This window comes from Bactrocera neohumeralis, chromosome 2 (genome assembly GCF_024586455.1).
Source record: "Bactrocera neohumeralis isolate Rockhampton chromosome 2, APGP_CSIRO_Bneo_wtdbg2-racon-allhic-juicebox.fasta_v2, whole genome shotgun sequence".
NCBI classification, from domain to species: Eukaryota; Metazoa; Arthropoda; class Insecta; order Diptera; family Tephritidae; genus Bactrocera; species Bactrocera neohumeralis.
Window position 1 is genome coordinate 91286045 of NC_065919.1, and position 14779 is coordinate 91300823.

A 14779-nucleotide genomic window follows, 5' to 3' on the forward strand; every position below is an offset into this window, starting at 1 on the left:
GTGGCAGAACACCAGCGCTTGGCCGAAATCACATTGCGACTGTTAAACTAAAGTTAGAATGATTCTTTAATTTTGTAAAATGACTTTTATTTGCCTAACCTTACGGAAAATCATAAACCACCAGAATAATTTAACAACAAAATGTGAGCAACAATATTTACAGATGAAAAATTTTAAGCAATGTAGTTCGTACATTTATTACATTCTCGCAATTCATAAAAGAAGATATTTCACTTAGTTACGGCTGTGGCCCAGACTGTAACTGTAGCCCAGATGGCCGAGCTGACTGAGCTGAAAAATGTTTGCCGCTGCCGGCACACTGTTTCCGCTGGACGCATGCAGACCATGTCTAACGCCCTGGAACTGATAAATTTTTGCACTCGGCTCAAGGCTGTAGGCTGGGGTATGTGTTGGTACTAATCGCTCGGCCCCGCTCCTGTAACCCGTGCTATTGAAAGCACTCAAATTCTCATCGTTTGTATAGAGTGGACTTCTGACTTGATCAGATGGTGTGAAGAGCCGCTGCGCGGAGACAGCACTTCTGCTGGGATACTTGAATCGCATGAGCCGGAAGTTGATCTCATCTTTGTTTACCGTTTCTAGTGTGAAACGGTTAAATTTCGAGGACATGGCATAGACTACGCCGCTCTCCCATGGTGATGCACTTATATCGGCCACGAACTGCAGCGCATCTACGTCGTAGAAGAGCACCGCTTGTTGCTTTGTTTGTGGATTCCAAGACACAATCGCAGTCTCCGTAACCGGGCTGAAGAGCAGGCTTCCATCCTGTGGCGCAAGATATAGTGGAAGGCCTTGAGAGGACTTTTTGCCCAGGAAGCGTATCGGCAAAATGTCATGCAAACGCCGTGGTCCAGCGCGTAGGGCATCTTTGGTTATGGAGAAGATGCTGCAAATGTTTATGCAGTTAAAATTAAATTAATTTATTGTTGTGAAACATTTATTGATTAAATTTTGATCTCATCGGTGTTAAGTTTAATTTATATCTTAATCTAATTCCACTTAATCAAGAAAAACTCTTACCGGTCCGTGGCCAGTGGTTGGAAATAAAGAATTCCGTTTACTGTGTCGAAAGCCAAACCAATAATGCCGTCCATAATGAAGAACCGGTCGTTTAGCACTTGAAACAAACCCAGGTCGGGGTCGGGCCACATAGCCGGGTGTGAGAGTCGCCACATCATATCACGTGCTCCGTCGTACACAATTATCGCTGATCAATAAATGGAATAGTTTCAAAGGTAATAAACTATTATTAAGCTTCTTAACCTAATTGACTAATATAGCAATGCCTTCTGGGCATTACGTATAAAACTCTGTCCTCGCATCTTTATTGTTTTCAGGGCATTGTCTTTACATATGATTCCGTTGTTCTAAAACGAAACCTACTATGTCATATATATCAGAGAATAACGAAGATAACGGAACCACATATCCAAACAACTCCACGTAAAAAATATTATTGCAAATAATCTAGGAGTTTCAAACTTACCAGGTTTTACAGTATCCGCGATGTAGACAAAGACATCGTCGCATGTTCCTGAAATAGAAGTCGTTTCGTCAACGATCAAATTAACGAGGATCGACTGGTTGCGCAAGACATCTCTCTGTAAAGGAACATTTCCCAATAAACATTAACGAAACTATCGCGACTTGAAGCTACTTACTGGAATGTCGATGCGTCGAACCACTTGATCTGTATTCAAATCGAACACCAGTATTTTGGGTTGGCAAGTTTGCTCGGAGTCTTCGAAGGTGCGCGAGACACCGGCGTCTAAGATCCACAAACGGTTGCAAGAATCGATGCGCATGCGATATACCGACACCAAATAGGAATCGCTGCAGTTGAACGAGCTGCGGCCGCTAACCGTATACGACCAGTCGGGATACGACTACAAATTAGTGAGTAAATATATGAGAATTGTCGAATTAAAGTGCGAAAATGGGTAACTTTCATTGATTGCGGCAGTCAATGCAGCACTTACACGCAAGATCGGTGACTCGCTGTAGTCCGACTTCGGTACATAGCTGACGGTTGTCGGCACGCCGGCAAAAAGCTTGGGTGTAGCAATATAAATCCGGTCATAACCCACTGTCATACTCGTTGGCACTATAGTCAGTGGATTGTAGTAGTTGGGGTCGGAGACGGGTGCATTTTGCGGAAATGCATACGAGAAAAGCTTCCATTGCTTAACAATTTCCAAATTGGATCGAACGGCCAGGGAGCGCGCCGGTCTAAACCCGCCTAATAACACGTTGTGCACAATCAGCAGTATCACTATGAAACCGGAGCGAACGCGCCACATATTGACGTTCAGTTTACCCCTTTTGCTATGGCAAATGCTTATGGCGGGCCGATTAAACGCCTCGCTGATTTGGTATATGACAGGCAGTGACAGAATTTTTGACAGCTGTGCTTTTAACTATCGGCACCATATATAAATAAAACCGTCTGTTGATTGGTGAGTTAATTGATTTTACAAATTAAATAGTTCTTTTAATGACTAAATATATATATTCAACGATCTGTTTGCAATCAACATAGCGAACTAATCGAATTTAAAAATAATATATTTTATTTCAGTGCAACTTCAAACAGGGACTTTTTGAGAAAGTGAGCTTACTAAAACATCTACTAGCATGGAGTTACTCATCTCAAAGTAAAATATGCCAAAAATATTAGAATTGGTTAGAATATTCTTCTAAAGTCGTTGAAAAGCCTAACCATATTATGGAACAAAATGTTTTCTTATGGCTTATAACTCAAATACTACCGATTTGTATACCCCATTTGAGACTTATTTACTTCCACTGTTGTTTATAGTGAGTCAATGATTAGAAAATCATTATTGATATTATTACTACTTAATTTTTGTTGTTGTTGCTATATTACACAATTACTTTTATTTTAGTTAAATGAACTAAAATTGAAAAATTGACTGAGCAACAAGTTTTCACAATCACAAATGTTTCAGAGACCAGATACTACTTCAAGCAATAAGCAATTTTCTTTTTTCATATTTAAACAATTTTTCAAAAAAATTATAATATTAGCAGTTTAACACATTTGCTTCACCGCTGAAGCTCAAACCATTCAGACAGACACTTATCTCGGGTAATTTGTTGGTTGTAAGAGCCGCGGCACAAACGGAAATATTGTTGAAAGCCACACAAATCTATTTACAAATACATATGTATATATGTATGCATAAATCAAATATTATTATTTAATAGATCGTGGACGGAAACACAGCCAGCTTGCACTCTCATCGAATTACATGCGCTCAATAAGCATAAACGGCGTAAATATGTCAGCACCGAGATGTGACTATGGAAATACTCGTATGTGTGTATGTATGGTCACTTCAGCGCACGTTTCGTTCAAATCGCAATTTTCAATTGACCACTGCCTGCACTGGCTGCACGTAGCCCCTGCGGCGCATGCTGAGCAGACGAATCCCCTCATAGATAAGCATATGTGCATGTATACATAGACGTACATATAATATTTATAATAACACTCGCATTCAGTCGTATTTCCCAAAAATAAACAAAAAGCAATCCAATAAATTATAATCTTTTTGGCTCACCAATTCAATTAACATTGAAAATGGAAACTTTCATACAAATATTGATAAGTCAGTGCACATTTGCAGTGTGTGTGTGTGTGTGTATTCACAGCTTTTGTTTTTCGATATCAGAGCCGCACTTTCTACTTCCATGGGGAAACATTATTTTGCTGGAAAATTATACGCTTTCTGCGGGGCAAACCATTGAAACTCGAAAAACTGCTCCAAATTATTTTCAGCTGAATGCAACACTGTTGTCAATATATACATATTTTTATAACAATGTAACTGTAATGTTAGAATAGAGATATTTTATATATTGAAATATACGCAAACTAGATATGAGATAAAGCGTTTTGGGTTTTCTCAATGAGGACGAGTCGCAGAAGTTGTGGACCACCAACTGCTCTTGCTGATAGTAACAAAAACAACAAAGGGCATTAATTTGGTTTGTAAAAACTAACAGGTGATCCAAGTAGAGATACTTTGTTTCAATAACCTTTTTTGATAGATGAAGCGTGAGTCGTGTCAAACTTTCATGTTATTTTTGTTCACTATTGCTTATTATTTCACCATGAAAAGATTTGCAACGTTTACTAATTGTTCAACTTCACGTTCTATTAAGAATGTGCTTCGCGCGCTTCGCTCAACTTACCGTCAACATATTCGATCAAATAGACCACGTCCAGCACGCAGATAAGAAAATATAGCAGCCGAACAGACGTATAAATATTGACTTGTAAGCGTACAAATGACAGCCGCTCTACCTTCCCAAAAGACATCGTTTCGCTCTATGGGCTCTTGAAAAACTCCAAGAAGATCCGAGGTTTTCGTGCCAAATATTGTTCAGCGATGAGGCCCACTCCTGGCTCAATGGGTATGTAAACAAGCGAAAGCGCCGCAGTTGGGACGAAGAGCAACTTTAAGAGATTCAAGAGCTGCCATTTCATCCAAAAAAACAAGGGTTTTATGTAGTTTGTAGGCCGGTGAAATCTTCGGTTCATATTTCTTCAAAAATGATACCGGTGAGAACGTAACCGTCAATAACAACCGTTATCGCGCCATGATAACCGACTATTTCATTCCTAAAAATTAAGCTTGTGATCTCGGCGACATTCGATTTCAACAAGACGTCGCCAGTTCCCACACATCCCATTATTCAACGGATTTATTGAGAGAACACTTTGGTAAGCAGATAATTTCACGTTTTGGGTCGGTCTATTGAGCTCCAAGACAGTATGTAATCACACCATCAGACTATTTCCTGTGAAGGTATTTAAAATCTAAGGTCTGTTAACGGGTGAACCATCTGAGACGTAGCCACGGCCAACATTTGAAAGAGAAAATCATCAAAAAATAAATGCCAAAGAACGTTCTTTCGAATGATAAACAAACTTTTCCCTTAAATTTGAAGTTTCTATGTTTTTTCTTCAAAAAAGTAAGAAACCTCGAAATGGATCACTTTATATAAAACTTTTCACAGAATATTCCTTACAACCACTTTATTCCGATCGTTCAATTTGTGTGGCTGCTATTTGCTATAGTCCAATATCGGCATTTCCGTCAAATGAGCAGCTTCTGGGAGAGAAAAGAACGATTGCATCGAAAACTGAAGGACTAATACAAACATATACAGACGTATATACAGTTCGTTACGCTGATCATTTATATTTGATGGCGTCTCTGACGTTTCTTTTTGGGTCTTACAAATATCCTGCAAACTTAATATACCCTTTGGTAGTTAATAGAATAATTGATTTGACATCGAAGCATTAATAGACATCATCTAGGAGAGAAACTTTTCAATATTTTCTTAAAGGAAAAAGTCTTAAATAGTTCAGAAATGTAGGGTTTCCCTAATGAATAATAGAAGTTTATTTTATATTTCTGGGCGAACATTGTGCGGCCGCCTTCTCCATTGAATTCATTACTAATAAAAATAAAAGTTAACTATGTTTTCCCATATACATATATATATATATATATATCAGACTATATATATATATATGCATAATTGCATATTTTAAGAATTGAGCTCAGCCATGCTCTATTTACACCGCAAAAGAACGGTTTTCTATTTTGTGCAATAAATTGCATATAATTATTTGAACTGAAAGAGATACTTGTATTGATATTTTATTATTTTTATATGAAATAATTGCGGCAGGTCGTGTGTGCGCTTGCTCTACTTTCAGGTAAGTATATGTTATACTAAACATACTATATATAGAATAAATGAAGCCAATTAGAGACAGCAATAAATATTTGCAAATCTAAACGTTGTGACCGCACCTGTGGGCTTCAACATCAGGCATTTCTTGGGTATCGAACGTTGTGCGAACTCATACATATGTGCTTGATGGATACGTCTCAATGCAAAGTGTTGCGGCTCGGAGACCATGAAGCAAAAGCAATAATGACAGCTGTCAGACTACGATAAATCGAATTTATTTTATAATTTAAATTTATTACATTGAAACAAATAGTTGAAGTGAATTATTCACTTGTCGTCTCGAAACTGGGAATTCGTTTACTAGCATAGAGGGATAACCAGGACGTTTGCTTCCATTTAGAAATAGCTATAGACTTACGTTCATACAACCCGTTACGTATGTTTGGTGATCTTATAAAACATCATACCTTACCATCTTACCATCTTATATAACATTCATACCTGCCCTTAAAAGGTATTCATTTCATATGAACAAGAGATTATAGCTGGAACATGGATTCGACTGGTGGTTCAAGGAGCCTCGTTAAAATTCACGTCTCACGTCGAAATATAAGAAAGGCTTGGCAATAACTTAAGTGATTTTGGACGAGGAGTTGTGCTTGAAAATGCCGCACTTCAAGCAGAGATAAATTGCTAACTCCATAACTTATGACAAACAAAAGCCACAGCAACAACAGTACAATGGCATGCAAGAGCTACACATGTGCATACATATTAAATCGACCTACATAAGTAGATCAAAAGTGTCGATATATTCAAACCTCTCATGACTCACGTATAAGTAAAAATGTACACATTGCAGCGTGTCCGACCGGCAAGCGAACTGAAGCTGTAGGCGTTTGACCAACTGTTTCGCGGTAGCTCCATTTATGCTCGCTTTATTGCCCCGGCACTGGCTGCACGTGACTGTCGCAACTTGCCGCGGAGTTGAAGTTTGTGCAGAGCTCTTAAGCACCACGCCACAACAACCAAATTTAAAGTTTGAAGTAGTTCGAGTGATTTTTTCAAGTTTTCATATGTCAGTTTTGGCGTCTAACATCTATGTATTTGTTGTTTTTTGTGTTCGTGTATTTTTTTTGCTCTGACATCCTTATAGCCGTTTGTGCCGAAAATCATATGCTGAAAATTTTGAGCTGGTAAAAAACTCCTAAGCTATGCACTGCAGTGTTATTTAATTGCCCAAACATAGAGTTAACCATCAGCTGTAGTGAGCACGCAAAAAAAAACAAAGTACATCCGCTGAAACAGCGGGACGGAGGCATGACCCCAAGGAAAGTTGGTATGTGTGTACTATATATGTCTGTACATATTCCGGAGTTAACTGCTTGCGTTGTACTTTATACCATTAAATGAATATATCAGCACACGAACAATGGACATTCCTAAACGAACAACAAAATAATATTAACCACGTGTAGTTAAAAGGCAGAATTTTAGCAAGAGCTGTGGCACTGGAGGAATGATTGCAACGGCAGTTGACGAGGGTTTCTATAAATACTAGTAAGCGAACATATAAGCCTTTATTTAATTGCTGCAGTTTTAAAATTACACAAAAAAAAATTCGAAGATCAGACGATAGGTAATCACAAAACCGAATCAAGCAATATAGTATGTTCACTTCGGTTAATTACAGATATTCAGGCTCATTTACTTCATAATCACAAGTTCTCTTCAAATTTGTTTTAAAAGGAAATGCATGTATTAATTTAATTAAATGATTAAGGCTCACTGTGGCTTCTAGCTAATCTACTTAAATTGTAAAGATCATTTATTGATTTATTCCCACACTAATTCGCACTTAACTTGTCCGTGCGATTTATGTACCGCACTCTAAGGTATGATCTTCATATTAATTATCTTAAAACCCGGAAATAAGGATAAACATCGGATAAATGTTGTGGAATCATTCGCTTTTGTGTTAACCTCGAAGTGCAAATGTACCAAATTACGTACATACCTTATTATTCATATTTCATGCCTTGTAAACATTGATTAACTTCAAAAATTTAACTTCTCTCTATTCAAATATGTGGCCAAAATGTCATTTATTAACAACGCCGTACAGAGTGAAATGGACTTCGTTCAGTTATAATGATATTTTTTTCTTTTATCTATATATTTGATTTCACCATCTATTCCATAAGAACACAAATGCCGCTTTAAATTTAATTAATGCCTTGGATGTCAAATAACGTCATTTTTACACACAGAAAACCCGAATTTTCAGATATCTACAAAGCTAACCAGAAAACTCAAATATGTACTACTGTAATCAAATTCAAAGGTGGATTTTGTTATATTTTGAAAATCTTTATTTATTATTGCAAATCCATTTCATCTCCTTATACCTTATGCCAACGAATTTTCCAGTCATCATTGCAATTGGAAAAATGCTCCGTCGTGATGGCCATCAGAGCCTTCTTCGATTCAGTCAAAACGGTGTCCTCGGAGTAGTCTTTTTTGTTTACTGAGCAGCCAGAAGTTACACGAAGGTAAATCAGGCGAATACGGTGGTTGCGGCACGATATTAGGTGATAATATGGCGAAGTGATCTCGAATAACCAATGCAGTATAAGATGGCGCATTATCGTGATGCAAAAACCATGAGTTTTCGGCCCACAATTCTGGCCTCTTGAGGCGAGTAGCTTCACGTAGACGACTCAAATAATATTCCTGGTTGGCAGTTTGGCCCGGCGGAGGGAATTCATAATACACCACATCACGATAATCAAAGAAAACTGTCAACATTACCTAAACTTTTGAGCGATTTTGAGGTGGTTTTTTCGGTTTTGTTTTAGGATTGCAAGCGTAGATCCAAGACTCATCTCCAGTTATGATGTGTTTCATTACGTTTTGGTTGTCAGAAAGCATTGTTTCACAGATGCTAACACGACGGTCTTTTTCGAAAAAATTTAGCGCTTTTGGAACTATTCGAGTTTTGGCTCTTCTCAACCAATTCCTCTTTCAAAATCGCCTGCACTGATCCAAATGATATGCCCAAACTATCACCAATGTATCTAATAGTTAATCGACGGTTTCCAAGGACCATTTCTTTGACTTTGAACACGCGAAGTATAAATTAAGAATTCACCTTTCAATTTGATCATAGTAGTATATATGTGAGTACATATAATGCAATAAATTTTGAAAAATCACAATCAGAATTCATATTGAGTTTGCACTCATTCTACAAAACTGTCGCAAAAGTTGTCGGCGGTCTGGCATTGAATGTTTTGTTAGAGAAAACAGAAAAAAGCCGCCTCGTTCAACCCAGAGTTGGAAACCAAAAGTAATTTATATATGAAAAAGAAGGCGCGCCACCATTCTACGTAATTTTCATGTAAATGAGACCTGTTGAAAACAAGTGAATGGCTTAGTGACTAAGCCTAACCTGTTCTTGAAATTAATTTTGCGAAAATATTTCTTTTCTTCGAACCTTTAAAAAATACGAGCTGGTTCGGCAGATTAAGCGGACACTTCTGTCGCTCTTTTCCAACAGAAGTTCTAGAGTGCTGCTTGTTTAGGCGGGAGGGGCTCATAGCCAACGGTACTGCTCACCGGCAATATCATTTGCATGAGTTGTTTGCATTCGCCAAATGCTCAAATGCGTTTATCGTGCCTTAATTGCGGGTTGCAACATTTATTGTCTGTTTACTCACGCCCGAAAGTGGCCGAACTCAGTTATTTTGACAGAATGCAACACATGTTAATAGTGGCTAACGGTGTTTGCATGGAAATTAAGTCATCAAAAGTATGAAAAATTGAATTTGAATTGGTGCTTTAATTTTCTCGTATTTGCCACTTTAAGCTTATTTAAGCGAATTTATGCGCAAAGTATTCAACTAATTGATATTAGACATTGTGGTTAGATGTGAAATATAGCTGTTGTGTACAAGTTTTGTTAATTATAGAGTATATGCTTTCGGCATTGTGAGCATTTATTGGTGGTTCTGTAACATGATCTCAGATATCTAAAAAATAATTACAGGTGGCAGCAGAACAGTTTTAGATCCCCACTAACTAATATATGGAATAGAAACGATGTAGTCTTTATCGCGATATTAGCCGTCTAAAATCAGCTTTGTTGCAGAAAAGGGAACGGAGCATAATAAATACCTTTTATGTAACAATTCATTACATATTCGAATGCAATAGAAGATACCGAATGGGCCTATATGAGTTTGTAAGGAGAGGTTTTTGTGAATATTTATTTTATTTTTATTAAATAAATATCAGTTCATCTCGACAGACGAAAAAGGAGTGGCCTTTTTTAAATTTTTTATTTAGTACCGACCCATATGACCTCCTAAATGAGAGATATTTCAAACATCGGAGGCAAAGACACATATCTACTCCGTAAGCCTTTGCATGTGTGTAATTAATTTATAATTGCTGTAATGCTTGTCTAAAATCTTTATGTCAAGTAATGGATATTATTTAGTGATTGCATGTAAAAGAATAAAAATCAAAATGATCCACTTAATAAAGACGTTAGCCACTCGTTAAGCACGAGGAGGAAACAAATCGTTATTCATACGTCAACATTCCGCCTAGGCGTTCCGTCACGTCACGCCTTTATGATTGAAGTCAGAGCGCATTTGTAGTCTTTGTGGCACGCGTGTTTGAAATTCTCCGCCTATTTGCCGGACAAGTTTTTCCGAAAAAATTACGCAAAACTTTAACGACTGTACGTGTGACCACTTGATCAATTATGCTTCATACGTTTACGAGTTATGAATTCACACATACATACGCCACCGGTTGCCATTGACGTTGATTTGGTAAATGCGCGATCAGAAGCGAACGGGTTTCGGCATTTATTAGATTTGCAAATCTGACGCCCGTTTCAGAAAAATCTGTAAATATTTTAGCATGCCAAAAAATGTAGCAGCGTTGCTGTGCAGTCGTGTGCGGCTCTATTTGATTTCCGATTTACACCTATTATTTTAATGATAGCTATTTGTTTACGGTCTTGTCCAACGCATAAGGAAACCGTTAAACTTACTTTGGTTGACATTAAGTGTCATGCGGCGCATGCGATCGAAGAGCTTGGAAAAGCCATTTGTCATTTGTCGCTGCCATTTCGCGTTTCATTTCTGTTGTTGTTGACATAAAGTGCTCATTGCAATTGTTGCTTTCACTGAAGAGGTGTGCTAATAAATTTTAAGTTAAATAAACTTCACACATCGATTGCATGTATAATTATGTCTCATGTCTCAGCAAACCACCAATATAGCATCTTTAGTCTGTTTTATAAACTGGGTTTAATTAAGTGAAACCGAATTCAAATTCTAAAAGTGGCTTGCGGGTCTTACTGAATATTCTTTAAGTACAAAAAACAAAACTTTCGACACTAGCACCATATATCGAAATGATTTTAGCCTCGAATTTATTTCATGTGGTCACAGGTGATTCTATTTATGCTAAGACAAGCAGTTAGGTAAAAAATAAGGGCGCAAAGATACTCTACCGTTCTACTTATCCAGCAGCAATCGGCTTCTTCTTTAAGTAATTGTCAATACATAAATGGTAAAAATATTTGTTTATATGTAGTTTGCTGTTTAGCAGAAATCAAAAGTCTTCGATGAGTTTGTATCCATGCCCATGAGGGGAGCTTAATGAAGAACGTTTCTTTGCTGATTGCAATATTGCTGTTTTCTTGAATATTGTATACACACTTTTTATCAAATTTGCATTTCTTACACTCACTATTTTTGTTTACAAATATTCGTGCTTTTCACCACTGTCACACATAAAGTATATCACGATTTGATTTTCCGTTATTTTGGCTACAAACGTTGACGAGTCCTTTCAGCCAAAGCCATTCACCTTCATCAGTTCGTGTCCGGGCGCTATTAGTGAGAGCAGCGTGAGCCAGCGTACGTCAGCTTGGCGCGATAACCATGAACCGACTGCTTTTGCTAATGCACTTCAGCGGCGGTTAAATTCAGTTACGCTCTCCAAAACCAGATACCAGGCGCGAAACAGCGAAATCAAAAGCAGACAACAAACGCTCAAACATGCAAACATGCAAAATAAACGAGCGAAACAAACAAAAGCAAAAACAAAGTGAAAAGCTAAAGCCACTGCCGCGCAGGCGCAGCCAACAATTTGACATTCGCACACTCCAATGAGCGGTAAATTTAATGCGAAACTAATGCGTGTCTAGGAACATTTAATTAGACTAAGCAGGGTCTTGAAGTGCCGATAAGCAGGCGCTCGCTGTCTGGAAATTCTCGCATTTAGTCGAACATTTCCGTATTGCATTTGAAGCGCTTCGTGCGCGTGCCATGCGTAAACACATTCAGGTCTTTATTTTTACAACGTTCAAATAATTAAACCTGTGCTTGCAACATTTTTGCGGCACATAAATTCATGTACGTCAAACATCTCCTTGCGCAATTATTGCTGAATGCGCTGGCGCTTGATTTTTGATACACTTACCACGCTGGCCAGTGTTTGCGCACTTCGGTGGCTAAAATCTCCTCCCGCTGCAAATATGCCCCGAACGCCAGTGACAGAAAGAAAACAGCTTTTTAAATATTTTATCGCAATTGCAATGGCACACACACACACATGTACACCTGAATATGAATATATGCAAGTTTAAGTATTCATTGTAGCGCCAAGCTTCGAACTATCGATGAACAAACCATATTCATACATATGTACATATGTGTGTGTGCGCGGTTTGCAACAAAGTTGCAGTGAGCGTGGCTTTATTTAATTACGGCGAGCATTCAAGCATAGAATAGCAGCCGAAGGTACATGTCTGTAGGTGATTTAGTTGGATTACTTTTTAAATATTTTTGCAGTGCTCTAATGAATATTATTATTTATATGCAGGAATGTGTGCGTAACCGGACTATCAACCTGTGTTCGGCAATTAAGTATTTAATTTTTATGATGCAGTAAATTCCGAATTACACAGATTATTTTTGCATATTCGCACTTGTGTTTGCGGGTATGTGTGTACTTTTATTTTGTGTAAATTTTTGGAACGGCGCGCCAAAGTGGGCACGGCTCTGATCACTTCTCACCCGGCACCTGATTTATTTCAAAAGCAAAATTTGTCATCGTAAACATTTTTGTTGTAGTTTGTATGGCATAGCGGGTCTCGTCAAAACTGAAAATTTTCCACAAATAATCAATAACTAAAGAAAATAAATATAAACAAGTAAGGAAGGGTTATGTTCGGGTGCAAGCGAACATTTTATACTCTTGCAACTTGCCTTACTTACTTACCTTACGATGTTAAACGTCAACCACAGGATCGAAATCTAAGAAAATTTATATATTATAAGTATATGTATGTACATATACTATATATAACTCATACACTAACCGACAAGTTAGGCATAAAGTTTGTTGGAAAAACGAAAATCGTTATATTTAGTACTAGAGGACCCGTCCACATTTTACTGTGCTGATACATACATAGTTAGTACTACTAAACCATCTATATGATTTCTATTATTTAGATTATGACTACTAGCTAAGGAGAAATAGTATTTTTGGTGAACCAATCATTTTCAAATGATTCTTAAATGAATTATGAACAAATGTTTATGATTTAAAATATAATTTTTGTATTTATGAATTGTATTGAATTTCAACATAAATAGATAAAAAGTATCCTATGTCCTTAGCCTGATTCTAAGCTACTTCCCCACCAATTTTCAGCCAAAATCGTTCAGCCGTTCTTGAGTTATAAATATCTACATATATATCCGATTATATCTATGCCACTCACAAAAAAATGTTCCCATCGTTGCATTAAGGTACCTCACTTATAATCAATAATCATTTGAGGTAAGGTCAGACGGTTTTTGCCCAATTGTATTTTAGGCACAAAAATATACTGTAATGAGTAAAACACATTCTGAAATTTTCATTGAAATAACTCAAATATTGGCCGATATATACAGCAGCAGGAAAGTATTGACCCGTTTCAACCCATTTTAGATACATAAAGTTACTATTGTAAGGAGAGGATTCTGTCAGAATACAATAGAACACACATTGAACGATATTTTCGAAAAAAGTCAATTATGAAAACTGGGGTCCACATATTCGGTATCTGGAGTTTTAAACTGTGTTGGCTGGATTTGGACAATTTTTGATCATAATGTGGCATATACTAAAGGCATTATTCGTGCAAAGTTTCATTAATTGCTTCTTGATTTGTGTACTGGAAAAGGAAAGAATAAAATAAAATTAAAAAATTGTGCTATATGGGAAGAAACCGTAGTTGTAGACCGATTTCGGCATTTTCGCACTGTCACATAGGAATATGAGAGATTCAAAGTACAAAATTTAGGCGAAATCGGCTGAGCAAGTTCTGAGATATGTGATTTCACCAAAAAGTGTGCTTCGCTGGGCCCATCGTCTTCTCGACTCCTTTAAAGCCATCTCACACCATATCGGAGGTAAAATTTAACGCCTCTGGTGTATTTTGTTATTGATTTATTGCGCATTTCTTAGTTTTAAACAGTACTGTTATATGGGGAGTGAGCGGGGTTATTATCTGATTTCATCCAATTTCACAGTGTCTTATAGTAATTGAGCTGGGTTAATTTGATTGTAGTAGCTTTAGTGGTTTAGATGATATAAACGTTAAACTTATTAGAGAGCGGGACCACTCCTACTTTTTAAAAGATTTTTTCCTCTGTACCAAATTACAGCTTTATATCTTCATTTAGTGCTGAGTTATGGCACTTTGTAGGTTTTCGGTTAATGGCGTTTTGTGGGCGTGACAGTGGTCCGATTACGCCCATCCACAAACTCGTTATTTTTTTGTACTAAGGAAGCCGGACACCAAATTTCATCAAGATATGTCGAACGGACGGACGAACGTTGGGTGAACAAAATCTTATGTAGCATGTTCTGTAGCAAGAGCTTGCAAAAGTATAAACATTTAATCGGAGTAGATGTTCACCTTTTATTTAAAGATTAAAAGTCA

At 37.4% G+C, this 14779-nt stretch overlaps 1 protein-coding gene across 1 annotated transcript; it reads right to left on the bottom strand.

The window, feature by feature from the left end:
- Window positions 1-62: 62 nt before the first annotated feature.
- On the bottom strand, window positions 63-11715 carry LOC126767621 (major royal jelly protein 1-like). The gene is made up of 6 exons (XM_050485077.1): window positions 11527-11715; window positions 2001-2467; window positions 1683-1907; window positions 1508-1622; window positions 1042-1228; window positions 63-907 (listed from the first exon to the last, which is right to left on the bottom strand). The coding sequence occupies exons 2-6, from the start codon at window positions 2319-2321 to the stop codon at window positions 235-237; spliced, it is 1521 nt and encodes a 506-aa protein (XP_050341034.1). The 5' UTR covers window positions 2322-2467; window positions 11527-11715; the 3' UTR covers window positions 63-234.
- Between the last annotated feature and the right edge of the window lie 3064 nt (window positions 11716-14779).

Coding starts and splice junctions, on each gene's coding strand:
- LOC126767621 (XM_050485077.1), bottom strand. CDS start 2,321: ATGTGGCGCGTTCGCTCCGGTTTCATAGTGATACTGCTGATTGTGCAC. Junction 1,908..2,000: donor GCGAGTCACCGATCTTGCGT/GTAAGTGCTGCA, acceptor ACTAATTTGTAG/TCGTATCCCGACTGGTCGTA. Junction 1,623..1,682: donor TTCGACGCATCGACATTCCA/GTAAGTAGCTTC, acceptor GTTCCTTTACAG/AGAGATGTCTTGCGCAACCA.